Here is a 23497-nt window from a genome sequence, read left to right as displayed (position 1 = left end):
GATATGGTGCCACATGTCTGTGTACAATGAATAGCTGGGCAGACGGATAAGTGACCTCTAACCGTTTAAGAACAGTAAAAGGTGCTATCGTGAACAAAAAGGCTCGCCAACCCAGTTTCGCGGAAGGGGGGGGTCAGGAGTATGGGAAACGAGTGGCCCAGAATGGACAAAGGGGAAGGTTATGGATTATCTAACGGAGTGCCAGACGATGACTGAAGCGAAGATTCAAGAATTGTGCACAAATAAATATAGATATATAACTATTAAATTTACATAAGTGGATATAACGAGCCAGGACTAAGATTCAGACCATTTGGTGTGAGACACTTAAATTGCGAAATTAAGTAGGACTCCCTATTCTTACGTTTAATGTCTGTGCGGAACCCAGATTCTAGCAATATAATTTTCAAATCAGTTTCAAAATCGTGATTAGGTTGATTGAAATGAATGGCGACAGGAGTTTGGCGGGCATTTAGGATATCAAATTTGTGGCCGTAAAATCTTTTTCTCATTGTGTTGGAGGTTTCACCAATGTATTGTGAATTGCACTTGCAGCAGAATATCAAGTAACAAATATTGGGTGAATTACAGTGGAGTGAATGACGAATTTTCAAACAGAAGTCACCCAAAGTGCTACGGGCAATGGTGGACGGCGCGATAAATTTACAGGTCTGGCACCGTGCACTACCACAAGGATAACAACCCGGCGAGCGCTTCATGATGCATGATGACGTGAGGATGTCGCATAAATATTTGGATCTACGGAATGCTACTCATGGGGGAGTCGGAAAAACTTCCTTTAATTGCTCGTCAGCATGTAATATATTGAGGTGGCGTCTAAGAATGGAATTGGTATTGACAAGTGATTTATGATATGTAGTGGATAAAACTACATTACTTAAGTCTTCTTTGTGTTTCGGGGTGAATAAGGACTCCCTGGATAGGCTAGATGATTTGGCAACAGAGTCATGGATGAGTTCAAATGGGTAATTTCTTTTTTGGAAATCAGATACCATTTGCTGAGCATGTTTTACAAAATCAGTCTGATCTGAGCAGATTCATTTCAGGCGCAAGAACTGACCATATGGAATACTCCTTTTCTGGTGATTAGGATGATAGCTTTCATAGTGGAGATATTGGCGCTTGTCCGTTGGTTTCTTATATAGTTCAGTGGTCAGCCTACCAGATTTACATGACACTGTCACATCAAGGAAGTTGATGGATGACCTTGAATAGTTACAGGTAAATTTAATTTTGCTATGCAAAGAATTGAAGTGATCAAAAAATGACTGCAGAGATGCCTCATCACCAGACCAAAGGACAAAAATGTCGTCGATGAACCTGAGATATATGAGTGGCTTAAGGGGGAAAGAGTTAAGGGCTAAGTTTTCAAAACGACCCATGAATAAATTGGCATAATTAGGTGAGACCCGGGAGCCCATGGCGGCGCCATGAATTTGGACGAAGTGTTGATCGTTGAATACGAAGTTATTACAGCCAAGAACTAGTTCTAAAAGGGGGATGATAGCGGGCATGGGAAGAATATCGGAAGGGTGAGAATTAAGGAACTGTTCAACAGCAGAGAGACCCTCGTCATTAAGAATATTAGTGTATAGCGAAACGACATCCATTGTTGCCAACAAAATGTCAGCATGGTTACTGAAATGGTCATGGACAGCGTTAATTTTGGAAAGAAAATTGTGTCTTTGACAAAGGATGGGAGAAGGGGTGGGATGTGTTTGATGCAGTGGTCAGCAACTAAGGATAAATTCTCTGTCGGTGTGTTTATTCCTGAAATAATGGACCTCCCGGGGTTATTGGGTTTATGAACTTTGATCAAAAGATAAAAATTACCTGGTGTGACGTCCTTAGGACGCAAGAATTTGGAAATACGGGACGGGATAAGTTTACTAGTGACGAGTTCATCAATTTTCTTATTAATAAGAAGACAAAAGGAAGGGGTTGGATCCTGATCGATAGCTCTGTAGAACGAGCGGTCACTCAACTGCCTGTCCGCCTCTGCGATGTAGTCGGATGTATTGAGAACCACTATACCGCCACCCTTGTCCGCTGGTCTGATGATAATGTCACTATGGGCTTTAAGATTTCGTAGCACTACTTTCTCACTATTAGACAAGTTATCAGTGTGTACAGTAGATTTCGAATAGCTAGTCTTGATATCCTTGTGAACGGCCTTGATGTAATTATCAATGAGGGGGCTAGTTCTAGAGGAGTCCGGCGTCCAGCTAGAGGGGTTTCGGAAGGGCGCAGCATCTGAGCTAGGTTTATCGTGAAAGAAGGTTTTCAGGTGCATTCTCCTACCTAAGTTGTGCAGATCATGCAAAATTTCAAATTCATCAATATTACGCTCCGTTGGTACAAAACTGAGACCTTTTGAGAGAACACTAAGTTCAGCCTGGTCGAGGGTCACATCAGAGAGATTGAAGACGGTGTTACGGCCAGCCTCTGTGGAAGATGGTTCAGAATTTGGGAAGAAATATGGGAAGAAATAAATGATCAACGGTGAGTACGAGTAACGGAGAGAGGCCACAGGTACACCGAGGTAGCGAAGTGGGACCAAGAAGCAGGGGACGACTTCGAGGTGTCAATGATCCTGAAGTCTCTTGAGAAGGCTAGCGTTGTTGAGAAAGAGTGTGAGGCAGAGCGTCACGGAGATCGAAGTATGCTACAACACCGACACTGTCAGACCAAACATGGATTACTCGGAGTAAACATTGTGTGCTGCGATGGATGTGCTTACAAGCAACGCACAGGCTTTGATTACTGTGAACACTAACAGTGATGCAGAGTTTACAATTTCTGTGCAGTATTGGCACTGGCACCTTGACCTACGCAGTGTGCGTTATACATTAGACATTTTCCAAATTCCGCTCATATTCAGGGGTGCGCGTTATACACAGGAAAATATTGTACGTACCAATACTAGAGACTCAATATTGCGGCACAGCCTTTGCGTTTTTCGGGAAAAAGGGTTGCGAGTAATAGTTCTCGAAGGCAAGTTGAGTGCAACATAGTCTGATGAAACTAATTTATATGGTACACAATATATAATTATATTTTCAATCATTTCTCAGCGCTGAGCATAAAACAAAATGTTTCATACTGGTAATGTCTGAAGTATTTTTGAGGTATGTTTGTCGTTTTCACCTGCACAGTGGCAATGGCAAGTGGTCCACCCGTGGCTGCAAAGTGGAAGCAGACGACGGCCACCACGTCAACTGCTCCTGTGATCACCTCAGCAGCTTTACAGTCCTCACTGACCTTGTTAGCAGAGAGGTAGGTTGGACGGATGTGTAATGAATTGGTCACAACACGTGTGGTTGACAATGCAGCACTTGGTTGAAGTGGGCATGGTAGAAGATATACTTTCATGGGTGGGGCTACTGTGGGCCCTCATAATGCTGCTGCTCACATGGCTGGTGCTGAGTGTTCTGCGCGGAGCCTCCACAAACTCCAATTCTATTCACCGCAACCTCGTGGGGTGCCTTTTTGCCGCCCTGCTTCTTTTCCTGCTTGCCCTCAAGCTGAGAGCGCTTCTGCTGCACTATGAGGTGAGTTCAGTTGCAGCCATGTCATGCCAGTTGAGTCATGAAAGAAAGAAAGTTGAGGCACAGACAATGAATTTTCAATTGTATGTGGGCGTATGTTTCAGTTACCCTATCTTTACTTTAAGAATGCAACATGTATCTAATAAAATAGGAATTTGCTGGTTGGCTCTTCATGGAAATACCTAGTGTGGGTGTGGCAAGGTTTCCACATGCTGCTATGGAGATAGTCTTGTGTCTGCAGAGATCTGTTGACAGAGTACAGAAACCTCCATACATTTGTTTTGCAGTTTCCATGCAAGCTGCTGGCGATCTTCCTGCACTACACCTTCCTGTGTGTCTTCTCATGGCTGACACTGGATGCAATTCACTTGTATCGAATGTTGACAGAAATGAAGGACGTCAACCATGGGCACATGCGCTTCTACTATTCTCTCGGCTATGGAGCCCCTGCCATTGTGATGGGTCTGGCAGTCGGTGTCAGAGCTGACCACTACGCTACACACAACTTGTGAGTTCAATGCATTTTTCGTGTTAGGCTACCAGGTGAAGGAGGCGAGGTGTAGCCAGTGTAAATTTGACGATGGTAATATTTCCTTGCCGCATATGAGAGCTTTGAGTCTGTACTCTCGCTACACAGCCTTGCTATTGTATCTTTTTCCTTAGACTTAAGAAAATAATCCATTGTGGCATCATTTGTGACTTTGCTTTTCAAGGTTGTTATTGCACTCAGAGAACCCAGTCTATCCCTCAGAACCATAGAAAATCATGTTATGCAAAACCATCATGTTATGATGTTAGCAAAAGTCACAGTAAGTGCGGTGCTAGTGCCTGCACTTATTTTTCTCTAATTATTTCCGTTTGCATGTTCCACTATCATTACGTATGTACCACTAGACTTACAAGAAACCGAAGCAGTAAGAGCAGTTTCAGATGATCTTCTGTCTTTGATGCCAAAAATAGTAATTCAACTGCACATTAAATCCACATGATTTGGCAGTACGTGAACAGTAAACACATGAAAGACATGCTGTGAGCTTCACTCTTCTTCAGCTTCTCTCCTTTGTGAGGGAAGGCTGGCATGTGCAGTGCTGCAAGACTGCCTCACCATGTGGACTTCACAAATTGAGCATGTGGAACCAGGCATGGACCCAGGATTTTTCTGAGGAGGGGGTCCAGCCATGGACAGCATGCTTGACACGCGATCTAGGGTAAAGTAAACAGATTCAAAAGCGCTACCACACACGGACACAGGGAGAAAGACACACGAGCGCTAGCCCAGACCTGGCTAACCTTTCCTTTCTTTTTCTTTTTTCTTAATAAAGACATACCCCCCTGGCACTCCACTCTTCAATTAAACACTGTGTGAAGACAGAAATTGAGGTGGAGGTCGGAACATCCGGATCCCCCCCACCTCCTCTAGATCCGCCCCTGTGTGGAACAATGTTGCTTCTGAGCACACTTCCCCGCGAAGTATGCCCGCAGAGTTTCCACATGTTGCTGGCAATTGTAGTTACTGGTTGTTTGATAAATGACTGACAGCGACTCACATTTTTACAGCTGCTGGTTGTCCATGTATGAAAACATTGTGTGGAGTATGGTTGGACCCATCTGCGCAGTTGTTCTGGTAGGTGCAATAAACAGATACTGTAAAAGTGGTTAATTTTGCAAGACTTCAATTCAGCGATGCGCGGTATTCTATGCGGTTGTACCACGGAGATCATCTGGGTCAGAATTTGCGGAAAAATAATGATTGAAAAAGAAAGTTACTACTATTACAGTACTTTCATGTGGTACAAGAAAGTAGGGGTGTGCGAATATTCGAGTTCTCGAATTCGAATCGAATATCAAACGCTCGGACTATTCGATTCGCGAATCGAATATCCAATATTCGATTTTTCGAATATTAGACTAGTCTCCGAATATGAACGAGACAACCCGAAAGTGGGCTTCACCTGATGCTTCCGTGCATGAGGTGAAGCCTGCTTTACAAAATTGCCCTTGCTGCAGGATCAACACAGGCCACATGGTGTTTAGTTTAAGAAAACGTTATCCAAACTTAGTTTTGTAGACATTGTCTGTGGAAGGGATGGCGCCCCTCCCACCTACAGTTTAGCGGTGCTGACGGGGGACTTTAATTTGATGTTTGTGAGGTTGCCTTTAAAAAGTTAGGACTCTTGAGTAATGACTACAGCCCACAAACAAGAAGGGTGTTTTAAAGATGTCCTTTATGTCTAAAATTTCAGCAGTGCAACTTCCTCAGGTGAGAGCACAGAAACTAAAGGGTGTTCATGGCAAAGCTGAGGCAGGATGCCAATTTGTTTGTTTCACAAATGGCCTGTGGTTGTCTGAAACAATTACAGCCTCATCCGTATAACATGCTACTGCCTGACATAAAATTTTGAAATGAAGGTAACCGCTCCAGTACTCCAGTAAGTGTAGGCTCACCTGAAAAGCAGGAAGCACTCTCATGTAAAATTAAAGAGTAGGGGCTTTAAACAGAAGAATTGCATGTCTCTCTTGTGACAGTTAATGCCAGAAAAGCTACACTGAAGCCATGGGCCACAAAATGGAAACTTTTAGTGTGAAAGTCACATATTGTAAATTTTGCACGCATATTCGATATTCGATTCAGTATTCACAATTTTTCCCCCCATTCGATTCGATATTCGATTCGACTTAAAATATTCGGATTCACACACCCCTACAAGAAAGACATATATAAGAAATACACGATAAAAAGAAACACACTCTAATGCATCCAACAAAAGGAGCCACAACCACAATCAGTCCCTTCTGAATGGTTATCTGATGTTAAGCTTCTGTTGGTGCTCGCTGGCTTTTGACTCACTGGTTTCTTCTTCTTTTATTTTTGGGAGACGTTCTAGGTGTTACATTTTTGTCTCAGGTTGTGCCTCTGTGTGTTTTTCTTTATATTGACAACCACAACATCTTTTCAGGTCACCCTAATAGTGTTCTTTCTGTCCATTCGGGCCAGTGTTCAGATTAAGGACACAGTCATGGGCTTTGGAAACCTCAGGTGAGCAACATTGTCTGTCTGCAGCTACACTGCATGCAAGCTTAAGTGCATGTATTGATCATGGTCTGACCAGTTCTTTCCTGTGTGTTCTTTGCCTCTGTCGTTTTCTAACAATATGAGAATAGTGTCATAAAAGTCATATTTATATGCGTATCAGCATATACATAAGAAACAAGATTAAGGTAACATGGCATTTAAAGGAGCACAAGAGATTGCAGGGACGTAGAATGTTAGTGATCTAAAAATTAAGGAGTTACTACATTATGCTAGAGTGCACAACAAACATAGACTAGTTGACAGATAAACACTTAAACAGTTGCTGTTGTGCCAGAAGCTTAATCAAAATTGTTCATACATGTTACATGTAGTAACATTGAAGAACCAACGTCAACTTCAACATTACTCGCTCTCACAGCTCCTGCTGACCTCTACATTCTTTCACGACAGTCCGTCAATCACATCTCACAATATCTCATGTCTTCACTTGGCTCTCTAGATGATAGTACTCCTTTGTACATGTATCTAGATAACAGCAGAGAGCAAATATTTATCTGCACTGTGCCATTTCTTTTTTTTTTTTTTTGCATTTTAAGCTGTTTATGCTGAGGTACATGTTCATTTGTCATGGAGCATTACCTTCATGGTACATGGGACAACTGCATTTAACCACACTGTTGAAATCTTTTGTTTGCACTCTTGGGGATTTCAGTAATCTAAGATTTTATTTTGCATCCTTGGAAATCAGTAGTATTAAGCTGTTACCATTCTATCCTCTGTGTGACTTGGGCAGTATTACAGTTGCCGACCGATTTTTCTGGCTTATAGGAGCCACAAAATCTGTCAGAATTATCGGGCAGTCCAAACCTTTAGTGAATGGCCTAAATCCACTTTATTTCGAAAACCTTCACTCAACATAGCCAAAATGGCTTAAAAAAAGCGTCTACGTGTGTGTGCTTCGCAGCTTGAACGCACAACAATGCATCACGGCGAAATTCAGTGGGTGTTGTAATATCCTTGTATGCATTCGCCAGTGTAGTCACCCCAGCAAGGATTGCTGCTGTGGACGTAGGTACATCAACAACATCCTCGAAGTCTCAGAGATAGTCGTAGTTGAAGACAAGCGTATTGAAAGAGATTAGCTCTTGCAACACGTCCGAAGTGGAGCCACGACCTACTAGTACTATACTAGAGACCTGGACATGCGCAAAGCTCCCAATATCCGGGTACTAGTTCTGGCGCTTGGCTATGGGATTTGGCGCTACTTAGCACTATTCGTTACCACATGATTCGTCAAAATCATGGCAATGCATGGTGCGCCATAGGTACATTGACGACGAAGAAGAGGGCAGTGCGTGCATAGCAAACAGCAAGCTGTGTAGCTGACGACCGACAGTAACAATGATGATAACAACGTACATGTCATTTCCTCTCTCCAATAGTGCTAAGTGGCACTCCTAGTGTCCACTAGCATAACTAACCCACGATTCTGCTCTCCCATAGGTGGGGTTCCAGGTTTTCAGAGTTTATTTCTGGGCGTTACCGGAGGATGTTTTTTGGAGTTTATTGTTTTTTTCAAATAACAGAGTTTTTCGGAGTGTATGATATACAGCTCAGTTAATATCCGAAATTTGGAGAAAACTTGATGACGCACGCACAGTTGTGCAGCAAAAGCGCAGTTGTCACATTTATTGCTTCAACATCTAAAGAGACACAAGCTTAACAATCCATTTCGTGCGACGTACACTGAGGTGGTCCGCAATCCCAAATGCACCCTTTCCATGTGCAGTGCTCACTGTTACGCGGCAGTACTTACATACGACAGCCTCTGCATCACGATCGTGGGGCGATGTAAACTCCTTGAAATCAGGGTACTGCTTGACGTAGTCACAGGGCATTCGTTTGCGTCCCATCTTGTCGTCGGCACTGCAACTAGTTGCCCATTCAAAACGACCACTGTGTGTGACCTCGGTTTGATGCTTATTTTAGTGCTTAGGTCACGTGTGGACAAGGAAATCGGGAAACAGACTGGGGAAAAACCCAGGCGGTGTATCCTCAAGTGGTCGAGATGAACACAGAAGAAAACGCTAAGTCACGGAAACCATTATTATGTTGTGGTGTAGCTGACGCAGTATCTGTGGTGGGGCCGGTATTCGAGGTCAGAAGAAACCCATGACACAGAAGGACGCCAGGAACAATAACCGGGTTATCAGGGAAAACATCTGCCAAGCAGAGTTTTTTGGATTAATCCGAATTGATTCAAATTTTATCGGAGTACTTTTTTCGGATTTTTCGTATAAATCCGAACCCTGAACCCTACCCATAGGCAATTGCCATCTGTCCAGGTCTTTCGGATAGCAGTAGGTCATGAGTGGAGCATTTGGTTTTCAGTCGCGCGCAAATAAGCTCTGCCTCCGCCTTCCTGCATGCACGCTCTGCTCTTCTGTGCATGCATCATGTCGTGAATGGCCTTCGTTTCATAATGCAGTACGAAATATCATACAATATCGGGCGATTCTGATGTAATTTTTGCGCTCGGGAGGCAGTAAGTCCTAAAACCATCCAGGCTTGAAGTGAGATGGGTACGATTAATCAAGCACATCTTCCGAGGAACAGTCCAAATTATGGTACGCGGAAATACACTGGGGCAATTGATGGTGTCATCAGGTTTGTTCGAAAAATTGGAAAGTCTGAATTTTTGGGGTCCGAATTATAGGTTGGTGAATGTCATTATTAATTTGTGAGTATCAAAAGATTGGTGAGTGTCACATATTAATTTGAACAACTGTCCAATATGATACTGTCATGTTCATAATGTACAGAAGATTGCCATAGATATGCAAAGTACTGGTGCTATGGACATACTTTTAGGGTTCTGCTGTGGGTGGGTATGCTGCTGCTTCCCCTGGTGGGCAGCTGCTGGACCTTGGCCTTGCTGTCAGTGAGTGAGGAGCCTCCTACGCTTCGCCATGCCTTTCCCATTATTGCAGCCATTACTGGGGTCTTCGTTTTTCTTGGATACTGTGTCTTGAACCAGAGAGTAAGTTTGTAGCCTTAAAGCCCACCTGTGACTACTATTGTGGCATTATGTTGAAACGAAATAATGCAGGTGCGGCAGCACTTGTCCCATCTCTGCGCAAGGATTCGAGGGAAGAAAATGCCACGCAACGAAAGTGCACAAAGGGCATCCATGATCTCTGTAAGTGTAGCAGTAAACTTCTTTGTTAATATGATGCTTAGGGTCTAGTTTCCTTCAGCTTTGCCTTCATGTTCTTCCACTTGTTCTTGTTAATCTGAGAAAGCTACATGCTGTAAATGTGGTGTGGACAAAGTAACTGCCACGCAGAATGGCAGAACATCCAGGAACTGTGTAGCAGATGCTCATACTCTGCCTAGTGCATTAACCAAGCAGGGTTGCATTCGTGAAAACCAACAAGAGCTCCAACCAATAGGCCTAAACGTTTTCGAGGACGCAGTTGTCTTGTTACGTCAAGCCCCGAATTATTATAATTCTTTTTCACGGAAACAAGTTTGACAACTGTATGGATTAGGGGTAGTTAGTAGGGGTGTGCGAATATTCGAGTTCTCGAATTCGAATCGAATATCAAACACTCGAACTATTCGATTCGCGAATCGAATATCCAATATTCGAATTTTCGAATATTTGACTATTCCACGAGTATGAACGACACAACCCGAAAGTGGGCTTCCCCTGATGCTTCGGTGCATGAGGCGAAGCCTGCTTTACAAAATTGCCTTTGCTGCAGGACCAATACAGACTGGACGGTGTTTAGTTTGAGATAACGTTATCCAAAGTTTGTTTTGTAGACATCGTCTGTGGAAGGGGTGGCACCCCTCCCATATTCAGTTTAGTGGTGCTGACGAGGGACTTTGATTTGATGTCTGTAAGGTTGCCTTTAAAAAGTTTGAACTCTTGAATAATGACTACAGCCCACCAGGGATGGGCAGTATTTAAATACATTGTAATTAGAATGCTATTTAAAATATAAATACGTGTATTTATATTTTGTATTTAAATACAGACTCGAAAAATGTATTTATAATTATATTTAAATACCAATTTTCAGGTATTTGTTCTTGCAAATACTTTGTAAATACAGTATATACTGACTCATATCTTAAAGTTGCCCTGCATTTGACCGTTCGGGAAGAAGGGAGAGTATGGGAGTATAAATTTTATGCCGTGTTTGCGCTACCATGCGCATGCGACAAACCATTTTAGATGGCAAGTTTTTCACGGTTGTTGCGGACAACGGTCGCGACTAGCCAATTACCTTGTTGTACGAAGCATCTTCGTCAAATTTAATACAAGCATTTGTTCATCGGCACCTGTGGAGGTGCTGTTCTCCTTTGCGAATCTGATTATACGGCCAAACAGAAGATGCCTAAAAGATGCAGTCGAGAAACTTCTAATATCAAAATTGCCATGACAATCTAACAAATAAATGCTATTGTTCGTTGCTGACTTGTTGTTATGATCATCGTTATTTCTGTAATTCCAGATGACATTTTTCTCACAGTATATATGGTAGTAGTTACGGCATTTAAATACTGTATTTATATTTTGTATTTAAATACTCATGTTGACAAGTATTTATGCAGAGTGTTTAAATACGTACCTCTTTCAACAAAGTGTTTTGTATTTATATTTAAATACTCAAAAAATGTATTTATGCCCATCCCTGCAGCCCACGAACAAGAAGGGCGTCTTAAAGATGTCACTTTCATCTAAAATTTCAGTAGTGCAACTCCTAGGGCGAGTGCAAAGAGTAAAGGGTGTCCATGGCAAAGCTGAGGCAGGATGCCAATTCGTTTGTTTTACAAATGGCCTGTGGTTGTCTGAAGCAATTACAGCCTCATCCATGTAACATGCTATTGCCTGACATAAAATTTTGAAATGAAGGTAACCGCTCCAGTACTCCAGTAAGTGTAGGCTCACCTGAAAAGCAGGAAGCACTCTCATGTAAAATTAAAGAGTAGGGGCTTTAAACAGAAGAATTGCATGTCTCTCTTGTGACAGTTAATGCCAGAAAAGCTACACTGAAGCCATGGGCCACAAAATGGAAACTTCTAGTGCGAAAGTCACATATTGTAAATTTTGCACGAATATTCGGTATTCGATTCGGTATTCGGAATTTTTTTCCCATTCGATTCGATATTCGATTCGACTTAAAATAATCGGATTCGCACACCTCTAGTAGTTAGTATCAGCTTATACATTATTCATAATAGCAGCACAATGAGATAAGACAACAAAACACTTCTACTGCACTCTAAGCAAAAGAAAATTTTATTGTGTGAGTATAACCGTAAAGAGGTCTTGTTCCCCATCTTCTAGTAGAACTGCCATACTTGAAAGGCTTTCTGCTTCATTTTGGTAACAGCAACAAACTGCTCAATAACCTACTTTCCTATGTCGGATAATCTACCGACATTGTGCCATTAATCTAGTTGATAATGCACAGGTACTCTGTTGAGTACTCCCATAATTGTAGACAGCTTTCAGGATCTCTCTTCTATGTTTGGTGTTTGCTCTGCTTATCAGCTTCATATCTTTGAACCTGGGGTCGCACCGGCATCCATGACGATGTACAGCCACACTGTTTGTACCATATTTCTACCCCAGATTTGCATATCATTGTCATTTATGGTAAACTCCCCTCCCCCCCCCCCCCCCAAAAAAAAAAAAGATTGTGAAAACGATTTTACTCAAGTGCAAATGGAGCCACCACTAGAAAATGTACTAGAAAATGCTATTAGAAAATGTTAGCTAAGCACTGCACATTCAACGTAAGAGGTGCTCTTCTGAAATCCTTCTGAAATAAAACTCTATTCTTGTGCTCCTAATCTCAAACAACATAAGACCTCAAAACACCAGGGTCTATATATCTTACGCCTGCTCCTATGCAGGGTACTGCAGGCTTTGTTGTCTTCTCGAGGCTGGTTTATCTCCTGGCAAAGCTGGATCAGCTTGTTTGGGGCTGACAGCAGGAGCAGGACTCCATACCTATTTGCTGTCCTTTTAGGAGGGAGTCCTTTCTTGTCAGAAGATAAACGAGCTTTGAGGAGACAAAAAAGCCTGCAGCAAACCCTACATAGGAACAGACATGTGGAATGCGGCGCTGATGTCATATACAGCATTCCACTATACCAGGTGTTTCATGACGGTCCCCCGACTGAATAATTCATAATTAAACAGGTGGCACTGTCGAAAAGCTTTCTTTTCAGTGGGCATCCCTGAGATATCACCCAAGAGCTGAGCAGTGAGCAGCTCATTTGTACGCTCATTAATGAAATAAGATTCATAAGTTTAAACGTTACTTAAAGGAGCATGGAAGTGACCCCAAAATATTTTTTGTTCACTGCGACGTCTTCTGCAATGAATAAAATGAGCTCCTGCGAAAGATCGATGAGCGCAGGTGACGTACAGAGCACGCGCAAGACTTTGTTCCGAACATCTTTAAAAAATCCTCTCTACATGCAAAGAGCGCATCGGCGAATGACGTATCACGGGCTCCAGCGTGTGACCACTGACGTCCAATGGCATAGCTCAAGCACATATAAGCAGCGTGTGAGCCGAGAAGAAAAAACAAAGTAAGAAGGCACTGAGCAGTTTCTATGTCACGCGGGGCTCATGTCTCTCGTCTGTGACTGCTTTTTCCGACTGCCTTTTGTAAATTTTATTGCACAGTGACAATACGCCGCAGAGCGAAAATATTTTACATGGTGACTTCTGGTGGACAGCTTTATAGAGGAAGCAGGGTTTCGAGCCATGTTAAATGTCACTTCCATGCTCCTTTAAGATACTTTCAGAACCCTCTTTTACCAATCGGACCCTTCAGCGAAAAATATTCCAGAAGAAATCCTCTTTCAACACTGTTTTTTTTTTTTTCTGTTTCAAGTACAGTAAAACCCGCGGATAACGATATCTCGTATAACGATATCCCTAGTAAAACGATGGTTCATGATTTTACCTACAAAATATACATTGTTTCTATGGGGAAACAACTAGCATACTGCAACGGAGACCGCGGTTCCGATTCGTATAACGATGTTGGACATTGTCCCGTGTGCGTAACCTAGTGGCGACAATTGCCGCGATAAGATACAGTAGAATCTCAGTGATACGAATCTCACGGGGTTGCGGAAAAAAAGTGATACATAGGCCAAACAGGAAGGTGCATAAACACAAGACTGCAGGAACTGCAGGAATAAGACTGCACACAGCGGCCATGTAAGGAGCATTGTCAGGGCACATGGCTGTACATTGTTGTGCATGTGAGTACAACCATAGGTTCAAAGATTCCAATGTATTCAGTGAAGAAGAAAGACAAATTTGAAGCAGGTGATTACATTTTGCACTGATGGAAGCCTCAATTTGATAACCGACAGGCAGGTCGTGACTGTATTCTTTAAAGCATTCTTCGCAGTGGTAGTGCACAACATGCCTTTTTCGAGAGCTAATAAACGCTGCCTGGACTAATACGGCGAACATTTTGCAGAGGTCAGCACTGGCTTACCACAATTCAGAATTTGACATCCTGCACCGTACTGTCGGCATTTCAACTTCATCTACGACAAGCCGGTCAACTGCGAAGACCTCAAGCAGTCCCTGGAATAGCAACATAAAGCTGCACCCAAGGAGAGTTCGTGATGGTAACACTATTTTTCTTGCTTCTCTTCCGTTGCTGGTGATGGAGTTGTCTCCATGGTTATATCCCTGTAATTTGAAAATTCAATTTTCAAGCTCTGGAAAACCCTGGAATTTTTCACAGTCCTTGAAACCCCTTGATTTTGCATCTTCTTCTTGTTCTCATGGAGCTGCTAGTGCAAATTCTGCTTACCTGGAGTCAGAGCTATAGTTTCGAAACTACTGGCACTCTTAGCACTTTCCTTGTTTCCTTTCAGTTCCTTTTCTTTCCTTCCTGGAAATGGATCACTATTGTGTAGTCCCTGTGTATTCTGTCGTGTGATACCTGTAGCTTATCAATATTTTTGTGTTTGTTGAAGTCCTGGTCATAAACTGTGTTTTACATGGTGAAAGCACTGCAGCAAGAAGACTAGGAATACCTTTGAATCCTAAAGGCCACATTTCCTTCCCCCTTGTCAGTTTTGTTTTTCATAGGTCACACAACATACTTGAAACCATTTTAAATTAACTCCAAATTAGCCTGCAGTAATTATTAAGCGGTCGGACACGCTGAAAATTCCTTTAACTATTACTTTTTAAGCGTAATGTACTGAAAGCTCTCATTTTCCGTGGCTTGTCGCATTCACAAAGTTGTGGTAGGAGAGTACAAGAAACACCTTTGGTTAACTTTATGAAGAGCGGGAAAGACAACACAGCCCAGTTTTGGATAACCTCTCCTGAAGCCCATAACCAACAACTCCTAAGCACAGGAATTTTTGTCGTGCACTTGGTCTGTGCTGGGCCACAACAGCAGCGCAACTGGGCTGCAAGCCGACTGCGGGTTCGCGACCCCTGACCTAGTCTTTTTGTTGCAGTGCATCCACCATGTGCACGTACCAACTCCACCTGTACAATCTGTTGATTGTTTTACATCTCAGACAAAATGACGGTTGATACTTGAATGGTCCTTGAAAGACCCTTGAATGTTTCTCCCAAAATTCAGTGGGAACCATGATCTCTTATTGTGCTGAACTGAATCCTGATTAGATAAAAATTAAGCGACATACTTAAGCCAGTAGGTTAGCATGATAAGAAATGTGAAAGAGGGAAACTAAGTAACATCAGTAAAATGTACCGGGTTTATGCTTTGATGCAGGAAATCCTTGAGGTCACTGTTGCAAAGCCCTCATATTTTTTTATCATGTGTAACCCTAGAAATTATTGATTACACTAAGACTACGACAAATTACTTTTTTGTTGCTGTTCTTGTAGTTTTTGAATCCATTAGCTTACGATCATGCATGTAACAGCATTTCTGTGCATAATTATAATGAAGGCTTTATATACAGGTCTGCACCATTCGACAACGTGCTTTCATCACCTAAAAAAATGTGACAGCATGCACATTGTTTGTAGCTATCACTGCACATATACAAGCTGGCCTTTATGGTTTTGCATAATGTGTCAGCATTCTGAAACCAGTTTGTTTTGACACATTTGCAACAACATAGACGAGCCTTTGCCAAATGTTTTCTATTTATTTGCAACCAGACATCCTGTAGCCTACAATGTGAGATTGTTATCGCCATTGTTCGCACAATCTGTCCCAGCATACAGTTCACCTACAGCCAGGGGTGGATCCAGCATTTTTCTGAGCGGGGTCCAGGCTTGGACAGAATGCTACATGCACTACCTGGTCAATTGAAGCAGTATGCAAAGTCAGAAATTGAGAGGGCGTCAGGACATTCCCCCCCCCCCCCCAAGTTCACAGAAATGACGGTAGACGAAAAGGATGCGCATACACAACACTGACTTTTAGGGCTATACGAATAGTGAAATTTGGATTCGAATTGAATACAAATTTAATATTGATTTCTTCGAATAAGCAGCACAGAGTACACACAGAGTGCAGTCGCATATTGCTATACAGTCGAACCCGGATATATCGAACTCGAAGGGGATCGCAAAATAACTTGATATATCCATAATTTGATGTATCAGATGTGCCACATTAGCAGCGACCGAAGCACCCGCGCTTAACACTAATCCTAACCGCAGTCATGACAGATGTCGAAAGTAGCGAAAACACTTTACTTTACAGCAGAAAAAATCGGTGACCTTAGCTTGCGTCTTGTTGCGGGCCAAGAAGTTGAGCACACGCGTCTCGATCTTGTCAAGATGCTCCACGTTTGTAAGGCCGGAGCTTCCCATATCTACACAGCAGCGACGGATCACTTGAAACGCTGAGATGAGCTCAGTGGCTGTCGGCAGTGGCTGTGGTTCTTCGTTGTCAGTGCTATCCGCTTCATCTATTCAACCGGTTCTTCATCACTATGTCCGCAACGATGTCTGCATCTGTCCGTTCCACCACAGCTTCCGCGGCATCATCTACACCGTTGGGAGAATGACACCCGGAAACACAGAGTTCACGAAGCGCCCCTGGCTGCTCCTCGTCCGTGTTTTTGCCATTTCCGCCCACGTGCTCTCTCCTCCTCTGCGTCTTTCGCTCTTTCCACCTCTCCGAGGGTGCAAGATTGCCGGCACGAGTGCCCAGAAGAGGTGGCCTTTTTAGGATCTTGACGCTCGATATACCGGGTAACCGCAGTACCGAAGTTCAATAAAGCCATACATGTGTGCTATACTTTTATATGTAATTTTCAAGGGGATTTTTTTATTGTTCGATATACGCAATAATTCGAAATATGCGGGTTCGAAATATGTGGATCTGACTGTACGTACTAAGAAGAAAGTTCAACGACATCTTGTTGTGGTCAGAAGTTGTCACATGAGCAGTACCATGTTTGTTGGTTAGTTGGTGCCACACCTGCAAGGACGTCAGTTTGGACGTAGCAGGTGTTACATCGGACATGGGTTAACTTGTAAGCTTCGGCAGACTTCACAAATTTCAAAACATGTGCTATTGGGGAGTTACAAATGAACACTTCTGGGGAGCCATATGTGGCAAAGCATGTTCTTCATCACAGCTCTTGATGATATATCTTGGGGCTGAGTAGTTTAAGGAAATTGGGCGTCCCTCACAACGGGCTGCCTACATTGAGAGAACTGATGTTCTGAGGCTGGAACAACATACGAGGGGCGTTCAAGTCAAACCGGGACTTTTCATTTTTCGCAAAAGTAAAATGAACTTACAGGCGAGAAATTAGTTTTATTTTTCAACGTTATCTCCAGCTGCACTAATGCACTTGTCCCAGCGTTTCACGAGGGCTTGGATGCCAGCAGCGTAGAAATCCTTACCGACGCGTAGCAGCCATGGTCGGACTGCATTCTTGACCTCGTCGTCGCAGCTGAAGTGGCGGTCCCCAAGGAACGCCTTCAGTGGGCCGAAGAGATGGAAATCCCTGGGGGCGTGGTCTGGACTGTAAGGGGGATGTGGCAGCAACTCCCAGCCAAGTTCCTTTAAGGTGCGTGTCGTGAGATGCGCGGTATGCGGGTGTGCATTGTTCTGTAGGAGGAGGACTCCTTTGGTGATGAGGCCCGGCTTTCCGAAACTGGATGTGTTCATGAGTGATAGTGTTCAACGTTTCCACGGAATGGTCCGTCTTTCGAGCTAGTTCGAGACATGTTATCCGTCGGTCCTTGAGGATCAGGCGCTCCACAAGTTGTATATGGATGTTCTCAGGAACTCTGACACTGGGCTCTGAGCCGCCCCGGCCGGGATCGTCCTGCACTCATGTATGGCCGTCTTGGAACCGTTTGCACCACTCAAACGCTTTGCTGCAGCTAAGTGTATCGTGGTCATACTGAACCTCAAGTCTTATGTGAATTTCAGATGACTTTACGCCTTCATTCACGAGAAACTTCATGACAATTCGCTGTTCGATGTGCGCGCTCACCTCGTTGTCGGCAATCTTTTCTAACTCATGTCTTCTGTTTTGCACAAACTTTGGACCACTACGTGGTGAACGCGGAGGCGTGTCGCGTGTGAAAATGATGAAAAACAAGTAGCGGGAGCCATTTGTACACTCAGGGTACAGAAAGTCCCGGTTTGACTTGAACGCCCCTCGTAGAAAGGACAAATACATACAAAGCCTCAAATTGCATAAGAAATTAACAATGAAAGATGGAAGTCACTGAAAAGGTTAGCCAGCTGAAAGTCGCTGGGGAGGTGTGTTAGCTTAGCTCAATTGGTAGAGCCCTGGACCGGCAATCCAGAAGATGTGGGTTCGAGTCCTACAGCTTGCTAACCTTTTCAGTGACTTCCATCTTTCGCCACCTACATTGCTTGGTGAGGAAAGCATGCATTACAATCCTTTACAGTAATATCCTGTTCAGGGCGGCCATCAGCTATGCCAGTGACATTAGAGGAGCTGAATGTAAAAAATGAGCGATGATGACACACCCTTCATCTGTTGCTGCTAGCTGGGTTTGGGCTCCTCCTCCTTTCACTTTGTGGCTTCCGTTTTCAAAAGAATTGCACTGTATGGCTGCTCTAAAGAGCAACAATAACAGGGACATTGGGTGAAATTTAAAAAACTTATGCACCTTCATCCTAAGTTACGACTCGAGTGGCAGAATTCAACCCAAGGTATATTGCTAGTTGCTGTTAAAGTACTACCTGTTCTATTGTAGCATATGACTATGTTACAATGCTTCCTGCTAATAGAGAAGCATTCTCTCTCTTCAGATCCAGACACTGGAGAAAGAGCCCGCAAACACAGGTCCGAGTCTGATTCTGAAATGTCACTGGACCATGCATCCCTCGACTTGGCCTCTAGCCACACGTCAGATGAGGAGGAATCAAAAGTGTCATGGGTGACACCTCAGCAGGCCTCTGTTGTGCCCCCTCTTGGGTTGCCATCTGTCTGCACAAATGTGCCCGTTGCCCCCAAAACCTTGGAGGAGAAGTCCCTGTGGGGACTGCCTCCTAAACCCCTCCCTTGGACTGAACAATGCAACAACTTGGATCAACCGACAAAAGGCAAAGAGGGGTCTTGTCACAAGCCCAACATGCCTGCCATTGCAGTTTCCGAATCCGAGTGAGTAAAGCTACACGTTATTGCTGTAACGGTGACAGAAATGAGAAAAATATAATTACATAGGGCAAAATGACTGAATGTCCCTGAGTGTGCAGTTTGTGTCATTTGACTCAGCATTTGCAACAACCATGTTATCAAGGATAGCGGATCTACAAATGGTTCAAAACGCAAACAATGACTACAGTAGGTACATTCTGTAATTCTGTAACATTTTGCAAGTTGCTTCGACAAGCTCAAATGGGATACATAGTTGGTATTGACTCTTTGTTGCGCTGACATTTTCCATAGTGTCACTTGAGGATTGCTACATTCAGGGCCAAAACAAATGTGCACAGTGATGTGGGTGTATTGGAGTTACGTGTGGCCTTTGTTGAAGCATGTAGTGTCATAATGCTGCTCTCCATCAAGATACAGTACTGCTATATAAGGGTAAAATTTTGAGTAATTGAAAAGCCATCATGTTAAATTTAAAAGTCCACCAGCACCACCAAACACTGGTAGACAAACTGAAAATCAAACAAAGAAACGAAAATAAGAGCACTGTGTTGGGATTCTTTAAAACCAAATTTTGTTACCAAAATAAAGTTCGTGTTTTGTTAGTAAGAGGCCTGATTATAGTTCGTTGGCAGACGACAGTCATGCAGATGGGCACTCACTTCACTGATTGGGGAATGACTAGCAACCCTGTGTGGCACCAGCCAACATCCAGTCATATTTTTTAGAGAGTGAGAGAGAATGCCTCATACTCTAAAGAGTCTTTATAAAGAAGCTGTGAAGGACCTCCCCATAACTGGTTTACCATAACCTTTCCTGTAGAGAATGCATTACCTTGGCTTTTTCTGCTGCTCTCTCAACCGGCACCTTCCAAGCTATGCTTCGCTTTGCTATGTTTTGAGGTTTTGTCTCAGAGTGCTGAATCCATCCACATTTCATCACTAGTAACAATGAATCAAAGAAATGCATCTCCACCTCCTCAGTCCCAGCAGGCAGATGCACATGAATTTCATCAATGGTAACGTGACAGTGGTCTTTCACAATGCTGTTGAAACTGCACTTTCTGAACTGTAGAAACGATGTTGTTTCTTGTTGTCGTGGCCAGTCTCCCACAGAGCTGTTCATCATGCACATTTCCACGGCCTTCTATGAAGCATGCACTCCAATGTTTAACCGTTTTGATGCTCATACAGCCTTCCTCAAAAACAGACGTTAACTCTCGATTAATATTCATAAGTTTCTTTTTTGCTTTTTCAGCTACTAGTGAAAAATGTATGGCAATGCATAATTCACAATCCAACACACTTCAAACTGGTATCTCCATAGTGGCGCGCTACGGCTTGACTAGTGGATGCCACTGTATGAAATTATGTCAGTGTTACGAATACAACCCACTGAAATTCCCCAAAATATTGACTTGCTTCTGGTGTTTTTTTTTTTCGGTGAAGAAATTCAGGGAAACTTGTTTATTGGATGACATTCATATCACTAGATCAATGAAGATGTCATATACGAGATGAAATATGATTAAGGGACACTGGAAAGTATCCCATACAGCCAGGCGTGCCATATGTACTTAGGTTTACCACAACAGTACATCCAAATGGCCACTCTTGGAACTAGTCAGCAACTGTTTGACATCACAGCATTATAGTGGGAACCTATGAGGATGCGTAACCAACAGCGTGACAACCTGAAACAACACACGTGAAAGGAGACTAGGAGTATTCAGCACATAGTTTGTATTACTAGAGTACAATCCCATTAATTCAAACTCCCAGATAATTCGAACTGATGCTTGGGTCCCGGCAAAGCCATGTGTATTTCAGTGTGGGAAAACACCAGGTAATTCGAACATATGAACATGCGCAACGGTTTATTCTAATGAGGTTGGCCAGCCGCACTGGACCCCCTACTGCAAAGCATCGGCTGGTGCGCTGTTGGCATGAGAGGGACTCCTTTACTCATTACATATTAAGTTTACTTGTTATACTTATTAAGTACATTTCTCATAAAAGCGGTACTTCTGCCAGAGAAAAGAAGGCCAAGGAACGAATCCCCATTAATGGCGTGCGCAAACGTGACTGGCACGGTACAATGCCGCTTACTCGTCGTCGGCAAAGCAAGCAAGCCTCACTGTTTTCAGAGGATCAAAACCCTTCCTGTTGACTACACAGCCAAGCAGGAGACAGCAATTGGATATTTTCTCAAGTTGGGTTGGCGATATTCGCAGTCGCAGGGTTTGCTTTTGGGTTGGGAATAACATCGCAAACAACGTTTATAGAGTCACGGCTGAAGAAGTCAACGCAAGAGCGTAGAACAGTGGTTCTAAAATTATGTTAGGGGAGGGAACGCGTGGTCGTCCCAGCACGACCTCTTGGAAGCTGCTTTCTAGAAGGGGGTCACGCAAACTAGGTTTTTATTTATTTATTTATTTACAAGCACTGCAGACCGCTTAGCCGTCCAAGCAGGAGATGTCGTAAAGTATTGCATTATTTATTTTAATTATAATTTGTTTAAGTACAAGTATTTGTTTCGTCGCAAGATGTCGGCTTGAGCTTCACCATATTGATTGGGCTGTTTGACAGTAGTACTCCGCAAATAACGCATTGTGGATACAACTGATTCTTGTAAAGCTGATGTTCAAGTAGGCAAGGGAGGAGCTCCAAAGAGTATCAGAAGTAGCTCCTACTTTCTAGATGCTTGCAGTACTTTTGGAACACGTGAAAATGAACAAGAGCCCCACATGGTGGTGGTGGTGATTATGAAACTGCTTGCCGTAGCCACCCCAGGTGGTGCAGTTGGATTGTCGGGTGAGTCAGGCAATGATGAGAATACCAGCTGGCTCAACTCTCTACAACGAGCGTCTGCAGCGGCACCTTGGTCTAGTGATCTGTATGCCAATCCCAGTGACGATGACGAGATCAGTGACACGGTCGGATGCAGAGGCTGAACAAGGTCGAACGGGGTATCCCAATAGACGAGTTCAAAAAATCCCAGTGCTCTTTGCGCACGCATTGCATCCTGGATGCTTGCTGAGCGGGGGAACGAAGAATAATCCTTCACATTTCGCTTTCGCTGACCTTGACACGTCATGGACAATGGACCGGTAGGGAAGAAATCGGAACAGTTTGGAGGCCACCCATTTCTTTCGTATTATAGTAAACTCCCACAGTTCAAAGCGACGCAAAGCACTCTGGATTTTCTGAACTCGTCTATTGATACATTTAAGAATCCACAGACGTTCAGAGATCCCAAATTGCTACAGTGTGATGCTGGCACTGCGCAGAGCAAGTGCAAAAAAATTTAGTCTCTAAACTTGGCAAAGTCCAAGTTACCTAACCGTAAGTTAACCAACATCGCTTCGTTTTGTGTTGCTCCCGCGCATCAGCCATTCTAAGCCCAACCGTTCGACAGACATTAAAAGTACACGAAATGATACATTGCTCGGTAATACATTATTTTGAAACACTGTAATTCACACACCTCAAGTTTCAAGTTATTATAACAAGGATTTTGTTATTGTGGATTTCGAAGACTGGGATACTGTGGCATAGCTGTCGAGCGTGCTTTCACTTTCGGCACGTCACGGAACCTCGGGACAAGGCTCGCGGAAAATCCGTTTGAGAACCACTGCCGTAGAAGGTTATTTTCTGCCCTGAGCTGAGCTGTTTTGATGCTTGCCCGTAGATAAATATTCTGGAAAGAATGGGCCTCTTATATTTCCGTCATCGCATGACTGCGAATGTGTGGCAAGGCCCAGCAAGCCTGACGCATCTGCAATGCAGCTAGTAGGTGCTGTCAACTAGGGTAGCCACCAGGCTGGTATTATACCGGCAGGGCCGGTTATTTGCTCGCTCTGCCGGTTGCCGGTAGGAAGGTGATACCGGCAGCCTTTTGCCGGTATTTGTGGCTCAACACCTTTCATAGGGGTTTTTACGGGGTTTTCCTTTCAACATTCCACTACAGCTTGAGTAAATCTGGAGCACAGACCCAACTCCGTAGTCACCAGTCGTTTTCTTAGTTATTCATTATTATTATCATTGTTGTCTTGAGCGAGTACGCTCCTTCTTTCTTTCTCTCTCTCTGTATACTCTCCACCCCTCACCCACTTTCCCTTTCCCGCGAACATTTCCTTCTTTCCCTCTATTCCACCTCCTCTCCCTCAGCCGGTATTTTGCACTCCGAAAGGTGGCAACCCTACGTCAACACATCAAAGCCTCATTGAGAGTGGCTCCCTTTAGTTCAAACT

General features: G+C 43.5%; 1 protein-coding gene across 1 annotated transcript in view; it reads left to right on the top strand.

The window, feature by feature from the left end:
- The window catches only part of LOC135396440 (protocadherin-like wing polarity protein stan), a 47509-nt gene that overhangs the window by 23361 nt on the left and 651 nt on the right, over positions 1-23497 (top strand). Inside the window, exons 12-20 of the mRNA XM_064627404.1 lie at positions 3177-3297; positions 3354-3572; positions 3857-4077; positions 5127-5193; positions 6527-6606; positions 9475-9643; positions 9713-9802; positions 14127-14280; positions 18900-19251. Coding sequence (XP_064483474.1) covers positions 3177-3297; positions 3354-3572; positions 3857-4077; positions 5127-5193; positions 6527-6606; positions 9475-9643; positions 9713-9802; positions 14127-14280; positions 18900-19251 — 1473 coding nt within the window. The remainder of the gene's footprint in view (positions 1-3176; positions 3298-3353; positions 3573-3856; positions 4078-5126; positions 5194-6526; positions 6607-9474; positions 9644-9712; positions 9803-14126; positions 14281-18899; positions 19252-23497) is intronic.

This window comes from Ornithodoros turicata, chromosome 6, assembly GCF_037126465.1.
Source record: "Ornithodoros turicata isolate Travis chromosome 6, ASM3712646v1, whole genome shotgun sequence".
Classification (NCBI taxonomy): domain Eukaryota; kingdom Metazoa; phylum Arthropoda; class Arachnida; order Ixodida; family Argasidae; genus Ornithodoros; species Ornithodoros turicata.
This window is presented reverse-complemented; position numbering and strand designations above follow the sequence as displayed.